The 19,913-nt window shown below is 45.0% G+C and overlaps 2 protein-coding genes across 3 annotated transcripts in view; one reads left to right on the top strand and one right to left on the bottom strand.

The window, feature by feature from the left end:
* Positions 1 to 7,029, bottom strand: part of PECR (peroxisomal trans-2-enoyl-CoA reductase) — a 49,692-nt gene extending 42,663 nt beyond the window's left edge. The window contains exon 1 of the mRNA XM_040228550.1: positions 6,842 to 7,029. Within this exon, the coding sequence (XP_040084484.1) occupies positions 6,842 to 6,965 (124 nt within the window). The 5' untranslated portion in view covers positions 6,966 to 7,029. The remainder of the gene's footprint in view (positions 1 to 6,841) is intronic.
* A 106-nt stretch (positions 7,030 to 7,135) lies between these two features.
* Positions 7,136 to 18,695, top strand: TMEM169 (transmembrane protein 169). Of its 2 annotated transcripts, none has more exons than XM_040228549.1 (3): positions 7,136 to 7,240; positions 15,746 to 16,143; positions 17,863 to 18,695. In XM_040228549.1, exons 2-3 carry the CDS (start codon positions 15,873 to 15,875, stop codon positions 18,483 to 18,485), a joined length of 894 nt encoding a protein of 297 aa, XP_040084483.1. In that variant the 5' UTR covers positions 7,136 to 7,240; positions 15,746 to 15,872; the 3' UTR covers positions 18,486 to 18,695. The 2 variants fall into 2 exon arrangements, with proteins under 2 accessions (XP_040084483.1, XP_040084482.1); XM_040228548.1 differs by having other exon boundaries at positions 7,136 to 7,244; positions 17,863 to 18,585.
* The last annotated feature ends 1,218 nt before the right edge of the window (positions 18,696 to 19,913 follow it).

Here is a 19,913-nt window from a genome sequence, read left to right as displayed (position 1 = left end):
TTATACTAAATCAGCTATGAAAGACAGGCCATTGTCTGGTCCAATGCTGGTAGGAAATCCAAATCTGGGAACTATTTCCCTAAGCAGGCACCAGGCTACTTCTGATGCTCTTTCCGTCCAGGTAGGGAAAGCTTCTACCCATCCCAAGAACGTACATACCATGACCAGTAGGTAACTAGTGTCAGTGAGGTTTCATTTCAGTGAAGTCCACTCCCAGGTGTTCAAAGGGCAGCGTGCCTTTCAGCTGAATCTCCGGAGGTTTTTGTCTGTGCCGAGAGGCAGCATTAACCTGTGAGCAGGCAGCATAGCCTAGGTGTGTTGCTTGGTGTGTTTGGCTTACCAGAGTGTGTGCCAGCTTCTCTGGTACCAATAATTCTGCTTTGGCTAACTTGACAGCCGTTGTCTTTGTTTTATCAGGCTAGTGCCATTAGTATATAGGACCCAATTAGGGTCTGGACTCTTGTGTCCTTCTTTAAAACAAACCCCAGATATCTTACCTCCTCCTTGCAGATCTGTGCCTTCTTCAACACCTGGTAACCTGCTTCCATCAGCAGCTGAAGCAGTGTTTTTGTCTCTTCCCAGCATTTTCTCTTGGTCTCGGCAGCCAGCAGCAGGTCATCCACGTATTGTCAGAGCCAACATCTGTACTTTTCCAGGTGGAATGAGTCCAAGTCAGAAGCCAAGGCTTCCCCAAAGATGGCTGGGGAATTCTTAAACCCTTGTGGGGGAGTCCAGGTGAGCTGTTGTTTGGTGTCCCTGATTGGATCTTCACATTCAAAGGGAAAGATGGGCTTTGACGCTGGGACAAGGTGTATGCAGAAGGCGGCATCCTTGAGATCTAGGCAAGTATAAACTTTAGTCCTTGGTGGGAAGAGGCTAAGTAAGGTATAGGGGTTTGGAACAGTGTGGTGTAAAATCACAGTAGCCTGGTTGACTAGCCTGAGATCCTGTACAGGCCTATAGTCCTGTCCTCCTTCCTTTTCTACTGGCAGGACTGGTATATTCCAAGCCAACTGGCACTCTACCAGAATGCCCGCTTGTTTCAATCTATTGATGTGGGGTAGTATGCTGGCCTGGGACTCTTATTTAGCCAGCCTGGCTGGGGGGGTGGGCAGGGTTGTCTTCTGCCCAGACCTCAGGGAATAATTGAGTTAGCTCTCTCTCATGCTTTCCAGCCCACCTGGTTCTTCCTTCAGAGGCTCATGCAACCTCCACTCATCTTGGGCGGGTATTGAGAGAGAGAACAAATAAGTCATAGTGTCCATCCGGAAGGTGGGCCTCTCCTCCGGGGAGAAAGTCACTTGTGCTCCTAGTATGGAGAGCAAATCTCTTCCCAACAGGGGTACTGGGCACTCAAGAATGTTTGGTCCCCCACTTTTAAGGTTACCATGGGTTCTCAGGGACCTAATATCTCTGAGCCCCGGCAGCCCTATTTAATTTCCAAGTCAGCAAGCCCCACAATTGCAGAAGCTTCCTTCTCCTTCCTTGCCTTAGAGCATTCATTCTTCCAGTGGCCAAAAGCTCGGCACCAGGCACACTGGTTTGGCTGTAATGGGGCCCAGGGCCTCCGTTGGCACCGGTTGAACAACTGTCCTGTCCCTGGGGCAGATAAGGTCTTGGCTGGTGGGTCCGAGATAGACTTTCCCAGACCAGCAGCTAGCATTTTAAATCTCGTCTGTTCTCTTTCGTTCCCTCCGGCTCTCTAGCACAGCAAAGTCTCTGCTTAATTCCAAAGTCTCCCTCCCCTTCTTGTCAGTACTGACCAGGAGAGGCAGGTATAGCTTGGGTGGTTCAGCTGGAGCCAGATCCTGGAAGTGTTGGCCAGAGGCTTCTGTCATTGGGATCAGAATCTGCCGAGGTGGTGGCTCTATGACCTTGGGGAGAGCTGGCGGAGGAGCAGCGGCTGCTGCAGGACTTCACCTGGCCCTGGATCAGGCATTAAGGCAGCCTCCGGTCCTGGTAGAGCACTGGGTGGTGGGTCCATCATTATCCAGTATGGGGGAGGGGAAGGTCAGCCCTGTCCAAATCCTGTAGAATTTCCTTTTTTATCATCAGTCAATTTTTGTGCCATTAATATTTTTTTTCCCTTTTGGATACACAACCTTGTCCAAGTAGGAGGGTCTTGAGCTAACCCTAGACATGAGTCGGTATATGGATATTGATCCAGGTGTCCTGGCTCTCCTGACTACTGTATAGACTGCTTCCACTATTTTTAAGTTCATGGTGTCCTCTGGTAGCATCACACTCCCATAGGGGGCTTCGACCTCACAGAGTCTGTGGAGGCGGTTAGGTGTCAACTTCACCCCATAGTCTCCTCCAAATCCCTTCTTTAAATTTTTAATCATGTGTCGGGAGACACGTTAGGCATTACTGACAAAATGGAGGCATGGCCCTAAACCCCCTCTGTTCTGTAGGCATGGACCCAGAATAAAGGAGTTAGGCTTTGTGATTCCGACTTGTTTTTTCCTTTCCTCAGCTAAGTTGACTGAAGAGAATATTAAGGTGCTTATTGTTTTTGAGAGGAGCTTGAGAAGGCATAAAGCTCAAAGAATAAAGTTAATCATTGACATTTGCTCAAGAACTTTTACAAAAGAGTGTTCCAGAGTGAGCACAGAGGCTTGAGACCATGGGAGGGATTGCTATCTAAAGCCTATTTGTGAGGGAAGTGTTTATGGCAAAGGCGTTTGCTGAATTTAGGGCTTAGGAATAATTAAAATAGTTACAAGCTAAAGATTTAACGGATGCTGTAATGTTAGCATATTCTACTATAGCTTATAGAGATTAAGGACTTTAGAGATATTTATAGCTAGAAGCCCTTTCTTAGAAACAGTGAGCTTAGGATACTAGGGGCAAACAGGACTTAGAAAGATAAGAATTAAACTGAGGAATGTGGTATGCAGCCCAGACATTAGCATGAGTTACAGTGTATTCACAAGGACACACGAGAAAAAGTAGATAAGAGAATCACTGAGGAAGGAATTCCTTTTGAGGGGCAACAATGATTTTTGGAGAAAAGTAATCTGGGTCTATGGGAACTAAAAATATCAAACCTCTGACCTAATGCTTTTATAAAAGTATAAAAGAGAATCATAAGCTTGAAATAAACAGGCAGTCCAAAAAAAACTGAGAGGCTGCCTCAGTTTCTTACCGACACCGCTCACCCCTTCAGGTTAAATCCCTGGCTGCTGGAGCTGAACTCTGGCAATCATGCACTCCAATACAGTTGGCTTAGATTCACTTCCCCCCATCTGGCTTACCTTCTCAGACCTTCTTCTACTTTTCCTTTTTGTTCTGTCTACAAAGTTCTCGGTACCCTATGTACTTCTGATATTTCCATTCAATGAAACACTTATATTGCCATTCTGTCTCCTTCCTGATTGGGGTAGAAGAGCCTTATCTGTCAGATCCCAGAAGGAGAAGGAGGATCGGTGTGTCTTCACCTGCCAGTTGGCATGGCCAAACTAGAACACCACGTGGTCCAAGACTGTTTCTCACTTAACTTTTAAAGACTGTTCTTCCTTGGTGGATTTTATCAGGTGCAGATGAAAACAGATGGGTTAAATATCCCACATTCCAGGCCATCTTCAGAAAAGCCAATTCGTATTCACTATGTATACTCCATCTTCTAGCCTGACAATTCTGAGGGGGTCAAGAGTTTCACAGCAGATGGGACACCTCCTTGGGGAGGGCAGAATACGAGCACACAAAGACCAAGTTTCTTCTCCTAATAATCCCCTGGCGATTGCTTGGTAATAATTTTCCCTAAGACAGCATGGACACCACCTCCTAAATGACATTCACAAATTTCCTTCCTACGCCCTAACATGCTCGTCAACCTGTGTACCAAGCAATTGCCGCCTGTCTATTCCAGGCTCCTGTGGGTCCCAGCTCCTTCTAGTCCCTCCCAGGGGGGTGATCAGGCCCCCTCTTCCACCCTGACGGGTAGGTTCCTCCTCACCTGAGCACTCAATTCCCTTGCTACCGTTCACTACCCGCCAAAGTGAAGAAACCAGGCATTGAAAGGCTGAATTCTTCCAGAGGGGCAAGGCGCCTTCCTCCCTCTAGGAGATTCAAGCCACAAAGATTCGGGATGGCCTCAAATGAGACATGTCTCCTCAAAGTGAGGAGTTTCCTGGCCAAGGCACCAAATGTTGTAGTCACGCGTTCTGGAAACAAACTCAGAAGGACGATGCAGATAGTGAAGTGCAGTTTATTATACCGGAGGGCCCAAGGCAGAGTCTCCTCTTAGCCAAGGACCCCAACCAGTTTTTGTGAAAACCTTATATACCCTAAGTGTACCTGCCCAAACCCACCTCCCCAAATTCCCTGAAACTAGTCTGAACAAAGGAAGAGAAAGATGCAATCAAAGTTAACCCGTGATTCATATGCCTTAAGCCTAGGTAGTTAACAGTGGACAATTATCAATAGGCCTGTGGTCATACCCCAATAAGCGTAATAGAATTTATGATTCTATCTGGTTACACAGATAATTAGGGTATTCTTTTAGGCAATGGAGAGTCTAGGTATGAGCCCTGGGGTTCTTCCACCCAGGAGGTCTGGTTTTCCAGTTGGTATGTCATTTCCATAGATACTGGGCAAATAGCTCGAAGTCCACAGTCTGGGCCAAGATGGAGTCCTGCTTTCAAGATGGAGCCTGTTCTGTGTGTTTCCTCCTACAAAGGGACTCTCAAGAGTCTTCTCCAACACCACAGTTCAAAAGCATCAGTTCTTCGGTGCTCAGCTTTCTTTATAGTCCAACTCTCACATCCATACATGACCACTGGAAAAACCATAGCCCTGACTAGACGGACTTTTAAGAAATGCTAATTTCCCTTGTTTTTTCTTTTTAAGATGTATTTTTTCATTTTTTTAATCTCATACTATGTGCCGAGCATTAGAAACATATGGGAAGCAAAGACAATTTACGTGCTCATTAAAAAATCTGAAAAATGAATACAATTTAACCACTCATCATTCAAATCATTTCTAGAAAAAGCAGTTGCTGATAAACAATGTTGTAAACTTCTTTCCAGTCTTTCCTGCATATACATCTTTCATTAACAATTAAATTGGAATGCTGTATTTTGTTTAGAATCCTACTTTTTAAATTATATGATAAGCATTTGACAACATAAATTCTTCAATAGCAAGGTATTTAAATAGCAGCATATTTCATTGTTACTGATTTATTCATTTCCCTTATCACGTCTCACTACTGAACATTACAGTCTTCTACACATGTATGTGCTTGTCCCTGATTATTTCCAAAGAACGAATTCCTGACAGAGGAATTACTAGGTCACACAGCACAAACACTGTTAACATGTTTGGATTTTTTTCCCTAAGCTGACCTCTAGAAAGCTTGCAATATTTTACATTCTTGCCTGTCCTCTCTGTCATCAACATTTTCATTTTCCCTAATGTTTTAAAATTTTGTTAGAAAAACAATGGACCTTTTTATTGCCAAATTTTGCACTTCATTGCCCCAAAATTGACTGTTTCTTCATGCACTTACTGCCTTTCTTTAGTTCTTTCTTTAAAATGCCTGGCCCATTATCACAAGCCTATTTTTCTATCAGTGTGTCCCTTATTTATGAGATCTCTTTATACAGTAAATTTCTTGCAGATTGCAAATATTTTTCTTCGTGTACCTTCAAATTTTATTCATGTATATTTTTTAACTCAATGAGGATTTACATTTTCATATTTATTTATTTTCTCTTTTGTGGTTTCTTTCCTCCTTATGTACTCACAAAGTCCTTCCTTCACCCAAGTCAAGTTAAGCTCGGCACATAGTATGCACTTGAAAAAAGTACGCTTAAAAAAAGGAAAAAATACATCTTAATAAGAAAAAAAGGCGGGATTAGCATTTCGTAATCTGACCCTGGTGAAACTTCATGGCCATTACCATCTACTTAACTCCAGAAGTGAAGTGAAGTCGCTCAGTCGTGTCTGACTCTTTGGGACCCCGTGGACTGCAGCCCACCAGGCTCCTTTGTCCATGGGATTCACCAGACAAGAATACTGGAGTGGGTTGCCATTTCCTTCTCCAGGGGATCTTCCCAACCCAGGTATCGAACCCAGGTCTCCCACACTGCAGGCAAATGCTTTAACCTCTGAGCCACCAGGGAAGCCCACTGAACTCCAAAGTCAAGGTAAATATTAAGAGATTCAAGAAGATTATATGATAGGAGCCTCTCCACATGTTAAAAACTTTTCCAGTAGTCTTTCCAAATTTCCTAATCATTCATCAGGCAATAAATGAAAAAAACAGGGGGTTTTTTGGCCACAGTTGTATGGTTTGCGGGATATTACCTCCCTGACCACGTACTGAACCTGGGCCCACTGCAGTGAAAGCTCTGAGTCCTAACCACTGGACCGCCAGGAAATTCCCTAGAATTAATTCAAACTACATAACCAATTCCATATGAATAATTAATTGACCATAACGACTCCATAATTACATATTAATAATGATAATGGTTTCATAATTAATTCCATAGCAAGCTTCCACACCATTTCCTTAATCCCCACCTCAGGCACTGTATCTTTGGCTCGAAAATTTCCCTTTAGTTTACAAATAGTCCATCCAATGCTTGTCCATAACTTTTTAGAAAGAATTCTCTCCCCACTCGCGCTCGCGGTTCTAATTTCACCCACAGCTACACTTCCTTTGCTTTGCAACGCAAGCAAGGCTCTCCATCCGCTACCCTCCGCTGGCTCCCGACCGCCCCCGCCCCCGCCCCCTGCCCCCTGCCCCCTGCCCCACCCGCTCCCGATTAAACAAGCCTCTGAGGACCCCTCCCTCTGGATACCCTAGCCCAGGGACCTGCTCACGCACCCAGATGCAGGAGCTCGTTCACGATGGCCTTCCCGATGCCCGTGCCCCCACCGGTGACGATGGCCACCTGGTGCTGCAGCAAGCCTGGTGCTAAACAGCTTTTGCCCTTAACCCAAGAATCCATGGCGGTAAGGAGTTTGAGCAATGGAGAGCAGGGCAAGCGAAGCCACCGAGGTCACGCCCACGTGACCTCCCGGGCCCCGCCCCGAACACGCTCGGTGGCCCGCGTCGCCCCGCCCCCTCACCGTCGCCCCGCCCCTCTCCGTCACCCCGCCCCACCCCAATCACCAACCTGGCACGCCCGCTGCAGTGGCTCTCCGTCTCTCCAGTGCAGAACAGCTCCCCAGCGGCTGCATCCTGACACTGAGCGCTCTCCGCCTGCCCGGGTCCCCAGCACATGTAGGTAAGACTCCTTGTTCCTTGTGTGTGTGTTTTATTTCGATGCTGTTGGGGAAGGGAAGAAGTGGCGCTGTGCTCTATTTTGAAAATTTTAATCCTCAGTGGTATACCTCTCACGGTTTTAATTAAAATTAAATCTCCAATGCATCTGGGAAAAGAGGCTGCAGTTCGGGGGCCTTGCTCCGCCCTCCCGTGGAGGGCGTGGTGTCGAGAGCGATGCTCTGGCTCCAGCTGCTTTGTGCAGCTGGCTGGAAAGGAAAAGGTCAGCCTTAGCCGAGGGGGAGAAAATCCTGCTTCATCCTCCGGAAGGGATGGAAACAAAAGGGGGAGGGGGCGGCATACAATTGTAATTATCCAGAGACCAAGATAATAAATGATTTTTAAAAGACACAATCCCACCTCCACCTTATCTACCTCTCCTCACCCAGAAATGAAGGGAAGAAGGACTGTTTGAGGTTTGATTTGAGGTTTGATCCATTTCAGCTGGGCTGCATAAAATTGATGAGTCCAAAAGAAGATCTTTTTTTTTTTTTTTTTGAAAGGTGTATACTTCCTGCAAGAAGGCATCTGTAGGTGTGTGTATGAGATCCTACCCTCTAGTTCATTTCTTATGCAGGGGAGCCCGCCTATTGAGGATGGGGGAGATTTCTCTCCCGCGTTTTGGTACCTATTAACAGTGATTCCCTATTCAAATTCTCCATCTTGCTTTGTGCTGTCTGCCCACCAGAGTGCAATTACACTAGCCTCAGGAGACTTTGCCTAAGAAAGTGGCAGATCTAGGCACTATGACAGGTGCTGTGATCCTAATCGTCCATGCAGGATGCTGTTTCTAAGTCTGTAGGAAGGGGGACCCTCCAGGGCTTGAGAGTGGACTCTTGTCTAACACTCACAAAAGTATTGTCCAAGGAGACACACATGCTGACAAAGCAAGAGACTTTATTGGTAGGGGACATCCGAGCGTGGGGGTGGGGGTAGCTGCAGGGTCAGGAACCCAGGAGAATTGCTCTGCCAAGTGGCTCTCAGTCTGGGGTTTTATGGTAACAGGGTTAGTTTCTGGGTTGTCTTTGGACATTCTGGTTCAGGGTCCTTCCTGGTGGCTTGCGCATCACTCAGCCAAGATGGATTCCAGCAAGAAGGAATCTGGGAGGTTGGTAAGACATGTTGCGTGGCATCTCCTCTCTGCTTTTGACCTTTCCCCAATTTTTCTGGTGGGCAATAGCTTGTTAGTTCCATGTTCCTTACCAGGATCTCCTGTTGTAAGGTAACTCGTGCAAGTGATTACTATTTGTGCCTAGTCAGGGTGGGCAGTGTCACTCAGTGGTTCCCCTAACAAGAATACTGTATTTCCCCCTGCAAGGTGTTAAAGTAATGTAAAAAGCAAACAAATGCCATCATTCTTTTGTTGGGTCCACCACCTAATTATTCAGAGTGAATTGGAAATGAATCTGGTTGAGAGTGGAATCAGACATCACTTCCTCCCTGTTCCTCCATCCCCCTGCCCTTCTCTGACCTCTTTTGAGAAGAACTTACTCCCTATCTTTGTTGCTGACAGATTCCAAGCTATGCTCCTCAAAGAAGGGAAGATACCTCTTCTGCTTCTCATTTGCTGATTAGTTTATGGAGGGACCACTTCTACTGGTCACCTCTCAGTTCTGAGAGGTTTCTTATTCCAGAATATTTGAGGCCTTCTTTCTTGGGAGGAAGGAGCACTTTAAATTTCTTTCAATGATACTTTGATTGAAGATGTGATTAAATGTGGTTTGTGACCTGGCCTGGCTCCTGGATTCATGGAGCTCCGCCAGGGTGGTTCTGCATGGACCTGGCTGTACTGCAGCCACTGTGTGTGTGTGGCGGCTCAGTGGCCTCAGAGAGGCATTCTGTGGGCCTCCAGTGAAAAGGTGACTGACTGGACAGGCTTCAAGCCAGTTTTGCTTGCTGAGGATGACCAGAAGCCATTTTGCAGGCTCAAGGAAGTTGCACTATGAGCAGACAGAAAGCTCTTTTTCACAGTCCAAAGAGAGCCTATGATTTAGGGAGATGTGGAATCTTTTTTGAGAGATCTTTTTTTAAAAAAGACCTGTTCTAGAGAATAACATGGAAACTTACACTACCGTATGTAAAATAGATAGCCAATGGGAATTTGCTGTATGGGGAACTCAAACTGGGGGCTCTGTAAACAAACTAGGGGAGTGGGTTGGGGAGGAAGATGGGAGAGAGGTTCAGGAGAGAGAGACATGGGTGTACCTATGGCTGATTCTTGTTGATGTTTGACAGAGAACCACAAAATTCTGTAAAGCAATTATTCTTTAATTAAAAAAAGAAAGTAGCAAAAATAAATAAAATAAAACCCATAAAAATAATTCCTTTGTCCCATGATCAAGTGTTTCTAGATAGATTTCACTTTGGGAAGTTAAAAAAAAAAAACCTGTCCTCTCTGCCCCTGCCTCTGACTTCAGTCAGTGTTTGAATGTCCGCAAACCCCCAACAGGCCTGGAGACCCAGCAACAGCTCTGCCTTTGGGAGGCCCTTTGTTTCCAGATTTTAACTCGGATTGAGCCCTCTTTTCTCAGGGCATCCACGCCCTGCTGCAATGACTGCTCCTGTGGCTGAATCAAAGACCGCCTGGTGCTCTGCATCACTGTCCCCTTTGTCCTGGGGAAAAAGGCTTCACCGTGGCCGTGATCCTCCCACCCTCCCGCTTTGTCATAGCCCGTTAGCACTCCGTCGTTTATCTTGAGATTCTCTTGCTGCTCATCCATCTTCCCCCTCCACCCCCCACCCCATCTGCCTAGTATCTTCATTCTCTCCCCTCCACAAAGCAGCTGCTGGCTCAGACTGACAGGAGCCTGTGGGATTCTCAACACTGAGACAGAGTCTCAGTGCTGAAGGAGTATCAGTGGGGCATATCTAGCTCTGCCCTGCCTTGATGTAAAAGCAGTCCAGAGCCAACTTACATAAGTAAGATTCTTAAAATGTGTAGTTGCTCAGGTCACGTCCGACTCTTTGTGATCCATGGGCTGTAGCCACCAGGCTCCTCTGTCTATGGAATTCTCCAAGCAAGAATACTGGAGTGGGTATCCATTTCCTTCTCCAGGCGATCTTCCCAACCCAAGGATCAAACCTGGGTGTCCTGCATTGCAGGCAGATTCTTTACCATCTGAGCCACCAGGGAAGCCAGTTCACAATATCCATCCAATATTTATTGAACACCTTTCATGTGCCAGATACTGTTCTAGACATGAAAGATACAGTACAGTGGACAAGATGGTTAGGTGTGCTAAACTGAGAGAGTTTATGTTTTAGGATAGGTCGGGAGTTGAGGATGGAAGGGGCATGTGTGCCATAAGAAGTAAAACAATAAGCAAATGAAAGATCAGACAGTAAAAATCATATCTTATAGCTCCTACAGTAAAAAGATGCTCAGGCTGCTTATAACCAACTAGCTTCATTACCAGGAGCTATTTCCTCTATAGACAGATGCTCCTCAGGTGATGAACTGGCCTCAGTGTGAAAGCCTTTCAGGACCAGGAGACAAGAGAAATGCTGCTCACAGGACCACAAAGGAAAAGGCTATAGCCTAACTGTGCTCACATCCAATCACAGCAACGGGTGGGAGACTATGCGTTCTAAGTTGCTTCTCCGTCATTTTCCAATCACTTGACACTCATCTGAACCAAATTTCCTTCCATTTTTATATTTGTGAGCGTATCTCTCTGAGAGGGCCTACTAGTCATTTTCAGTGGTGAAATGGCAAACATTTCATCTCTTAGTTGGCCTAGTACATCTAATGGTGTTAAGCCGAGATGCTAACCAGAGAGTTTGGTCACCCCAGACAGGTGACACATAGCTCTTTGAGTGACAGATCCACAGGTAAGAGAACTGGAAAAACAGCAGGGCTGGAGCAAGGCACAGTTCACTGTTGTTTTTGTTGTTGTTCAGTTGCTAAGTCGTGTCTCACTCTTGGCCATCCCACGGACTGTAGCATGCCAGGTCTCCCTGTCCCTCACTATCTCCCAGAGTTTGCCCAAGTTCATGTCCATTGAATTGGTGACGCTATCCAACCATCTCTTCTTTTACCACCCTCTTCTTTTGCCTTCAATATTTCCCAGCATCAGGATCTTTTCCAATAAGAAATAGTCGTAAATGAACTTGAAAATGATGATACTTTACCCACCTGGCCCCCGTTCAGGTTCCTTGGAGAAGGAAGATGTGTTAATTTCAGTGAAGGTACAAAAAGTCAATTCCTGATTATACTTAATTAAACCAGTGGAGCAGAGCACCCTAATTTGGAAGCTTTATAAATCAGAGATGGCAAAATGGCAGCCTGTTTATGATTTGTTTTGGTTGTTTGTCTCCATGGTAATTTACTTAAATTTAGACTAATTGCAACAATTAAAATCACGAACTTCCACATGCAATTTCAGACAACTCCTACTAAATGGACCTGAATTTGTCTGTGAAAGCAGTTGGCTGAATACTGGGCTTGGTGGGAAGAAGAGAACAGTACCTTCCTATTTCAGATTAGACCTGAGCTCTTATATTTTCCATAGCCCCCACCACTCCTTGTGTCCAGATGCTAAGTCTTGATATCATTGGCACTTGTTAGCTTTTTTCCAGCCACACTTCATCCATGTATGTTACTTGCTTCCCTGCAATTAATCTAAGAGCAGAGCCTTTGAAGCTTCGTGGCCTCTCCCACCCACCAAGTCCAGAAGTTCTGCTGAGGATCTGGATGGGTTTAGAGAAAGCACTGGATCAGGTCTGCTTCAGTGACTACCTGGCAGGAAAGAATTGTGAACTGACTCCAGGAAAATCATGCCCAATAGTAAGAAGTCCATGAAGCACCAGTATTCCACCACTGTGGAGGTGGGGTTAGTGACCAAGTGACTGATTGATTGGATGGGAGTAATGACCAGACGTGTGCTGATGACCCAGCCCTACAAAGGCACTACACCTGGGTAGATAAGTTCATTTTGTGGTCTTGTGAGTCTTTGGTTGTTTATTGACTGCTTCAGAGCTATTGGTTTTCTTTTAATAAAACTCTGGAGGAGTACATAGGCAGCTAGAGTGATTGAAGCATTGGAAGTATATGTGAAGGAGATGGTGCAGGCTAGGATGGCAGGACAGGGAGGGGCCAGATCCACAGGTCTTTAGGCCACAGGACAAGTTTAAATTTCATTTTATACCAATGGGAAGTCACTGGAGGATTTTAAACAGAATATGGCCTGATTTTATGTATGTTTTTAAAAGACCTTTCTAACTGCTAAGTGGAGAATTGATTGCAAGACAGCAAGAATAGAAGCCAGAAGATAAGGAGCATTTTTAGAACCGTAGTAAGAGATGATGGCCTCATAGACCACAGTGGTAACAATGAAGATGGGAAAAAGTTGTGGATGCATTTAAGAATTACTTGGAGAATTTCTTTCAAAGATGGCTTAAAATCAGTAGTTTATGCATTAAGTTCCAGAGTTTGAGTAGTATATGCTTTAAAACCTATTCCCCCTACCTCAGAATGACTGAGGATTCAGAGCTCATGGTGGATTGAGGTTAACAGTCTGCAGTATCACAGTCATTCATAATCTTTGGATTAGGGGTGGTGGTGGATGGGCGAAGCCTACCATGCAGGAAAAAGAGCAGAATCCTGTCTCTTCTCTTAAGTCTACCATTTGAAACCTTGGAAAAAGAGAATTTTTTTCCTGCTTTATCTCTTCAGTTCAGTTCAGTTACTCAGTTGTGTCCAACTCTTGTGACCCTATGGACTGCAGCATGCCAGGTCTCCCTATCCATCACCAACTCCTGGATCTTACTCAAACTCATGTCTGTTGAGTCAGTGATGCCATCCAACCATCTCATCCTGTCGTCCCCTTCACCTCCCACCTTCAATCTTTCCCAGCATCAGGGTCTTTTCAAATGAGTCAGTTCTTCGAATTAGGTGACCAAAGTATTAGAGTTTCAGCATCAGTCTTCCAATGAATATTCAGGACTGATTTCCTTTAGGATGGACTGGTTGGATCTCCTTGCAATCCAAGGGACTCTCAAGTCTTCTCCAGCAGTTTAAAACATCAATTCTTCGGTGCTCAGCTTTTTTTATAACCCAACTCTCACATCCAAATGTGACTACCGGAAAAACCATAGCTTTGACTAGATGGACTTTTGTTGGCAAAGTAATGTCTCTGCTTTTTAATATGCTGTCTAGATTGGTCATAGCTTTTCTTCCAAGGAGCAAGTGTCTTTTAATTTCATGGCTGCAGTCACTATCTGCAGTGATTTTGGAGACCCCCCAAAAATAAAGTCTTTCACTTTTTCCATTGTCTCTCCTTCTATTTGCCATGAAGTGATGGGACTGGATGCCATGATCTTAGTTTTCTGAATGTTGAGCTTTAAGCCAACTTTTTCACTCTCTTCTTTCACTTTCATCAAGAGGCTCTTTAATTCTTCTTTGCTTTAACTATAAGGGTGGTGTCATCTGCATATCTGAGGTTATTGATATTTTCCCCTGATATCTTGATTCCAGCTTGTGCTTCATCCAGCCTGGCATTTTACATGATGTACTCTGCACATAAGTTAAATAAGCAGGGTGACAATATACAGCCTTGATGTACTCCTTTCTCGATTTGGAACCAGTCTGTTGTCCCATGTCCAGTTCTAACTGTTGCTTCTTGACCTGCATACAGGTTTCTCAGGAGGCAGATCAGGTAGTCTGGTATTCCCATCTCTTTAAGAATTTTCCACAGTTTATTGTGATCCACACAGTCAAAGGCTCTGGCATATTCAGTAAAGCAGAAACAGATGTTTTTCTGGAACTCTCTTGCTTTTTCGATGATCCAACAGATGTAACTGTTTCAGCATATATCTCTTATGTATAAGGACTCCCTTTTTGAAAAAAGATAATCACAATATCATGTGTGTGTGTTCAGTTGCTCAGTCGTTATCTGACTCTTTGTGGCCCCGTGGACTGTAGTCCACCAGGATCCTCAGTCCATGGAATCTTCTAGGCAAAAATAATCGAGTGAGTTGCCATTTCCTATTCCTGGGGATCTTCCCGACGCAAGGACTGAATCCCGTCTGTGGTGACTCCTGAAATGATATCTAATGTTTGCTTTTAAATAATATGAGGAAATGAAACAAAATTGGCTACTGGTATTTTGTTTATTGTTGAAATTGGGTGAGAGGTACAGTGAGGGTTCATTCAAATTATTCTCTTTGCTTCTGTAAAGGTTTGCCACTTCTCCTAATAAAAATTTTCTCCTTTTACATATTTGAAACTTTCCATAATATTAGGTTGCAAAAATAATTGCGGTTGGTGCCAAAGTGATTGAAATGCAAAAGTAATTGTGGTTGGTGCAAAAGTAAGTGCAGTTCAAAAGTAATTGTGATTGATAGAAAAGTAATAGTAATTGCAGTTGATGCAAAATTAATTGAGGTTGGTGCAATAGTAATTGTTGTTGGTGCAAAAGTAATAGAGGTTAAAAAGTAATTGTGGTTGGTGCAAAAAAAGTGAAAGTGATAGTCGCTCAGTCATGTCCGACTCTTTGTGATCCCATGGACTGTAGCTTGCCAGACTCCTCTGTCCGTGGAATTCTCCAGGCAAGAATCCTGGAGTGGGTTGCCATTCCTTTCTCCAGGGAATCTTCCTGACCCAGGGATCAAACCCACATCTCTTGCACCTCCTGCATAAGTCAACCACAATTACTTTTGAACCTCAATTACTTTTGCACCAACCCCACATAATAACAATTTTGTTAAGAAGAATTTTTTAAATGCCACTAGCTGGATACTTGCTAATCGGCACCTCTTTAGCAATAGCACTCAAAACATTACTTTCCCCTTTATGACTCATGTAGCCAATCTGTTTTTTCTTTAAAAGATGTTGTATAGACTCTCCTCTCTCCCACTTTTTACCTGAAGAACAGAAGAGGAGAGAAAATGCTAAGAGTGAAATGTGTGCTTTCTTTCCACTGGCCTCCCAAAAGGTGCTAGAACAGATCCCAACAATTTGGGATCTTGGGCTAACAAGAAACCAGGAGACGAGTGTCTTCTTTATAGAATACCAGGGAAGGCATGGTTGGTGAAGTGGTGCCAGTGTTGAATGGCACTACTTGCTCAAAGTTGCACTCAACCATTTGAGTATAGTTGTGATGTCTGACTTAATAGCTAGAAGCCTGGAATGCTAGTCCCAGCCATAGGAATCTCCATCTATGGTGCAAGAAGAATGGTCCTTAACCTGTCTGTAAGGCTTCTTCGCCCAACTTCTTTATACTTGGCATCTCCCAGCTAGATTGATGGGTTTTATATAATACATGCAACTCAAAATATAGCAACACAAATAAAATTGTATTCATGATTCATTCTTGTAAACGTATGTCCATATTACTCTCGAAATAAAGTTTTGTGAGAAATGAACGGAGGGGAAGGTGTCTGCCAAGTTGAGGCCCATTTCCTAAACGCTTCTCCATCTCACCCTATTCCTTCCCTGTTGATGACTTTGTTTCCCTACCTTTCAAGTGCAACTCATCACTGGAACACCTTTGCATCAGCTGCACCCTGGAAGAAGCTCTGTGATGTTGTGGGTCACGAGTTTGCTCTGGCAGATTGAACTCTTGACAAGGAACAGCTAGATCTGGAGACGAGGATGGAAGAGCCAGCACCGGTGGAAGGCCAGAGTCATCTCCCAAGCCCCCACCACAGCTCCCTGAGGAAAGCCATGGCGGCTGCTCTGGTCCTCGATGGGGAATCCACCATGGGGCGCAGGAAAAAGAAGAGGAAAGAGTCCCGCCCAGAATCTATCATCATCTACCGGTCAGAGAGTGAGACACTGGATGAGGAGCCTGGGGGATCAGAAGGTGGGGATCAGCCTAAAGAGGAGGAGGGAGATGATTTCCTAGACTGTCCTGTGGATGATGGTGAGTCTCTCTGGGGTCACCTGCTTAAAGCCACAGGGAGGAAGCCCAGTGAGGATCCTCCAGAAGCCAGACAGGCATTCAATCACTGACCTACTTCTTACTGATAACATTTCTTATCACGATGTTGCAGTCTTCATCCAACAAGTCAACAATATTTATTGAGCATTTATTGTGGTTCTCTTCTAGGTAATATGGAGGAGAACTCTACTTTTTTTGAAATTCCCAGTATAATAAAAGAGACCAATTTATACACAAAAATTAGTAATATAAGCCAACCAGGCTAACTATTTAATACATGTAATTGACGTTCATAATAATCAGGAAAATGTGAATTATAACATGAGTTATAATATTCCTTCACTATATAATATCCACTTCCTATATGGATGGCAAAAAAATTAGGTAAAAGATATTAACATCAATGTGAGGAAATGGATATACTCTCATATACCTCATGTGAAAAAGGTATCTGCTTTTGGGAAATGTGTCAATATCTATTAAATTCAAAATATGCATAGCTTACGTCCTAGAAATTCTCAGTATCTACCACATGCCCGTGTGCATAAGGAAGCAGTTATAAAAATGTTTGTTGCTGCTAAGGAGACTGCAGGACGTCTATATTAAGTGTCATGCAGCAATAGATGGATGGGGTAGATCTATCTGTGTACATGGGTCATCCCCAAGACATATGTCCATGGTGAATGGGATGAGCCAAGTCGCTGCTCTCATGCCGTTTACCTTCCAGTCAGGTGAAGACGGATAGCAAACAACTCAGCAAACAAAAGATGATTTCAAAAGATAATAAAAGATAACAGTGATACAGGTTCCAAAGACAGTAAACCTCCGTGACAGGAAGGAAGGTGACCAAGTGAGGGAAGCGGGGGAGGGCTAGACCGCACAGCCTCTCAGAGGAAGGGACATTTGCTCTTGAGGTGGCCCCATTCTGTCCCTCATGCAGCCAGGGGCTAGAAGTCCACAGGGCCTTGGGGAGCTGCCAACCAAAAGCCTTCACATGCTAAGGAGCATGGATGCTTTACTTTCACGACCTGCAGCCTCACTCCCAGGCCTGCCAGAGAGTGGCTGTTTGGTGGGGGTGGGCGTGATGCTGCTGGTGGTGGGGACAGTGGTGGTGGTACTGGTGGAGCATCGGTGCTGGGGAATGTGTATGCGGTGTGCATGTGTGTATGTGCGGTGCCTGTGTGTACAGAACTTGGATATGAAGGCTGGGATGTCGACCAGTTTGTGAAGAGGCCTCTCTCAGAAGCATGCAGGCAGGAATAAGGAGAGAAGAGGAGTGGGCTGCCCATCAGTATAACACGCATACACGGTGCCGCCTTCACACACAGTAGCTGATACTCAGGAACAGTATTTTCACAGCACTTACAAACCAGAAATGTGATCACGCTAAAGAAGCATCTGTGGTAGAGTTCTCACTCCCTTCCATATTGCAGACATAATAGGAGCCCAGAGAAGTAGAGATAATAAAAAACAAGCTTAACCTGCTTCACAGTCTTAGCAGGGCCCTGGCAGGAGAGTTGATCACGGGAATACTAAACCTTCCCTCGAGGGAGACTCATTGAATCTGCCGTGAAATCACTGACTTTGTATGGTGTCAGGGACCAGAATAAAGGACCTTCTTGTACTCGGCTCCAGTCTCAGGGGACAACACTGATGAAATGTCTGTTCTGATCTTGACTTTGGCCTCTTTGTGCCCTGCAGGTGTGTGGAATGTGCCCGTGGACAGCTGCTATGTCACATTAACTGGGACCATCACCCGAGGGAAGAAAAAGGGGCAGATGGTAGATATCCATGTCACATTGACAGAGAAGGAACTGCAGGAACTCACCAAGCCCAAGGCATCGTCAAGGGGAATGACGCCTGGAGGCAGAAGGGCCTGCCAGCTGGGAGCAGACCGTGGGCCGCACGTGGTCCTCTGGACGCTGGTCTGCCTGCCTGTGGTTTTCCTCCTCTCCTTTGTGGTCTCCTTCTACTATGGCACCATCACTTGGTACAACATCTTTCTCGTGTACAACGAGGAGAGGACCTTCTGGCACAAGATCTCCTGTTGCCCCTGCCTCATCCTCTTCTATCCAGTGCTCATCATGGCCATGGCCTCTTCCCTGGGCCTCTACGCGGCTGTGGTCCAGCTCTCGTGGTCCTGGGAAGCCTGGTGGCAAGCTGCCCGGGACATGGAGAAAGGCTTCTGTGGTTGGCTATGCAGTAAGCTGGGTCTGGAAGACTGTTCTCCCTATAGCATTGTGGAGTTGCTTGAATCAGACAATATCTCAGGCAATCTGTCCAACAAGGATGCCACCCAGGAGGTAGAAACATCCGCTGTCTAAATTCCCAATGACTTACTTCATGCTCTGGTCTTAGTAGCCTGTTTATCATCCTCCAATTCCAGAATACTCCTTGTTTAAATTATTCCTTCTCTCCCCACTATACACTGTTCTGGAAAATTTTAGCCCACACTTATCTGTCCTACCATCTTGTTGGTTTCCAGGAGGGCAGGAAACGGAAAAGCAATTTGTGCCCAAATAGTCCAGGCAATGGCACCCCACTCCAATACTCTTGCCTGGAAAACCCCATGGATGGAGGAGCCTGGTAGGCTGCAGTCCATGGGGTCGCTAAGAGTCGGGCACGACTTGAGCGACTTCACTTTCACTTTTCACTTTCATGCATTGGAGAAGGAAATGGCAACCCACTCCAGTTTTCTTGCCTGGAGAATCCCAGGGATGGAGGAGCCTAGTGGGCTGCCGTCTGTGGGGTCGCACAGAGTCGGACATGACTGAAGCGACTTAGCAGCAGCAGCAGCAGCTGCCCATCTAATGGATAAACTCTTCTTTGTTCCTTACCCTAAGATAACCCTTTATCTGGGACAAGGAAGTTCAGGTGTGCAACACTTCAGGACCTTGAAGGTATTCCTGGTGCCTGGAACCCAGGTTAGTATGTGACTAAATGTGACAGGGAGAATAAGGAGGCTCAGGGAAGACCAAATCCACTAGTAAGATAATAGACAGTGATGGAATGAAACATATAAGAAGCAGGGTTGCTACAGTGTAGCAGAATGTAAGAATTTGTGTGTATCACTTAATTTTGATTTATATCTTAAATATAATTGAAGTCCAAATATCAGTAGTTTAAACAAGACAGAAGTCTGTTCTTATACAGAAGTCTGGAGGCAGACCATCGGAGAAATGAATGAAGTCATCAGAGTTCCAGGCTTTCTTTTTATTTCCCAAGCCTCATCGCCTTTATCCTCAGCAACCAGTGCTGACTACATCTCCAGTCATCCCATCCATGTTTCAGACAGAACAGAGGACAGGGCAGAGAAGAGCACATACACTCTTCCTAAGCTAAGGAGGTTTCCCAGGAGTCCTTCTCAACACTTACTTCTATCTCATTGGCCAGGCCTTAGTCACATGACCTCATGAGCAAAAGATGCTGGAAAATGTAGTCTTTTGACTGGGCAGCTGTATTCTAAATATTTGGATTCTGCTAATTTGAGAGACAAGGAAAGAATGGCTATTTTGGTAGGCAAGTAAGAGTCTCTGGCTTACAGTAATAATTTAAATACATTCAGATCCCAAACTGTGAATATAGTTCTATTTATGTATTTATTTATTTAAGCCTAAATCTTACACAGAGAACTTGTACATAGATACTAGCTATATATACTATGCATAAACCACACAGATATTAGCAACTCATGTGTTGCAGTTAAATATCTGTAATGCCATATGGTTTCAGGTGTTTTCAAAAGAAGAGTG

This window comes from Oryx dammah, unplaced genomic scaffold (assembly GCF_014754425.2).
Source record: "Oryx dammah isolate SB20612 unplaced genomic scaffold, SCBI_Odam_1.1 HiC_scaffold_27, whole genome shotgun sequence".
Classification (NCBI taxonomy): domain Eukaryota; kingdom Metazoa; phylum Chordata; class Mammalia; order Artiodactyla; family Bovidae; genus Oryx; species Oryx dammah.
This window is presented reverse-complemented; position numbering and strand designations above follow the sequence as displayed.

What these genes read in the sequence shown, in the direction of transcription:
- TMEM169 (XM_040228549.1), top strand. Translation starts at nt 15,873, where the DNA reads ATGGAAGAGCCAGCACCGGTGGAAGGCCAGAGTCATCTCCCAAGCCCC. An exon ending in AGACTGTCCTGTGGATGATG is followed by an intron (nt 16,144 to 17,862) that starts GTGAGTCTCTCT and finishes TGTGCCCTGCAG; the next exon opens with GTGTGTGGAATGTGCCCGTG.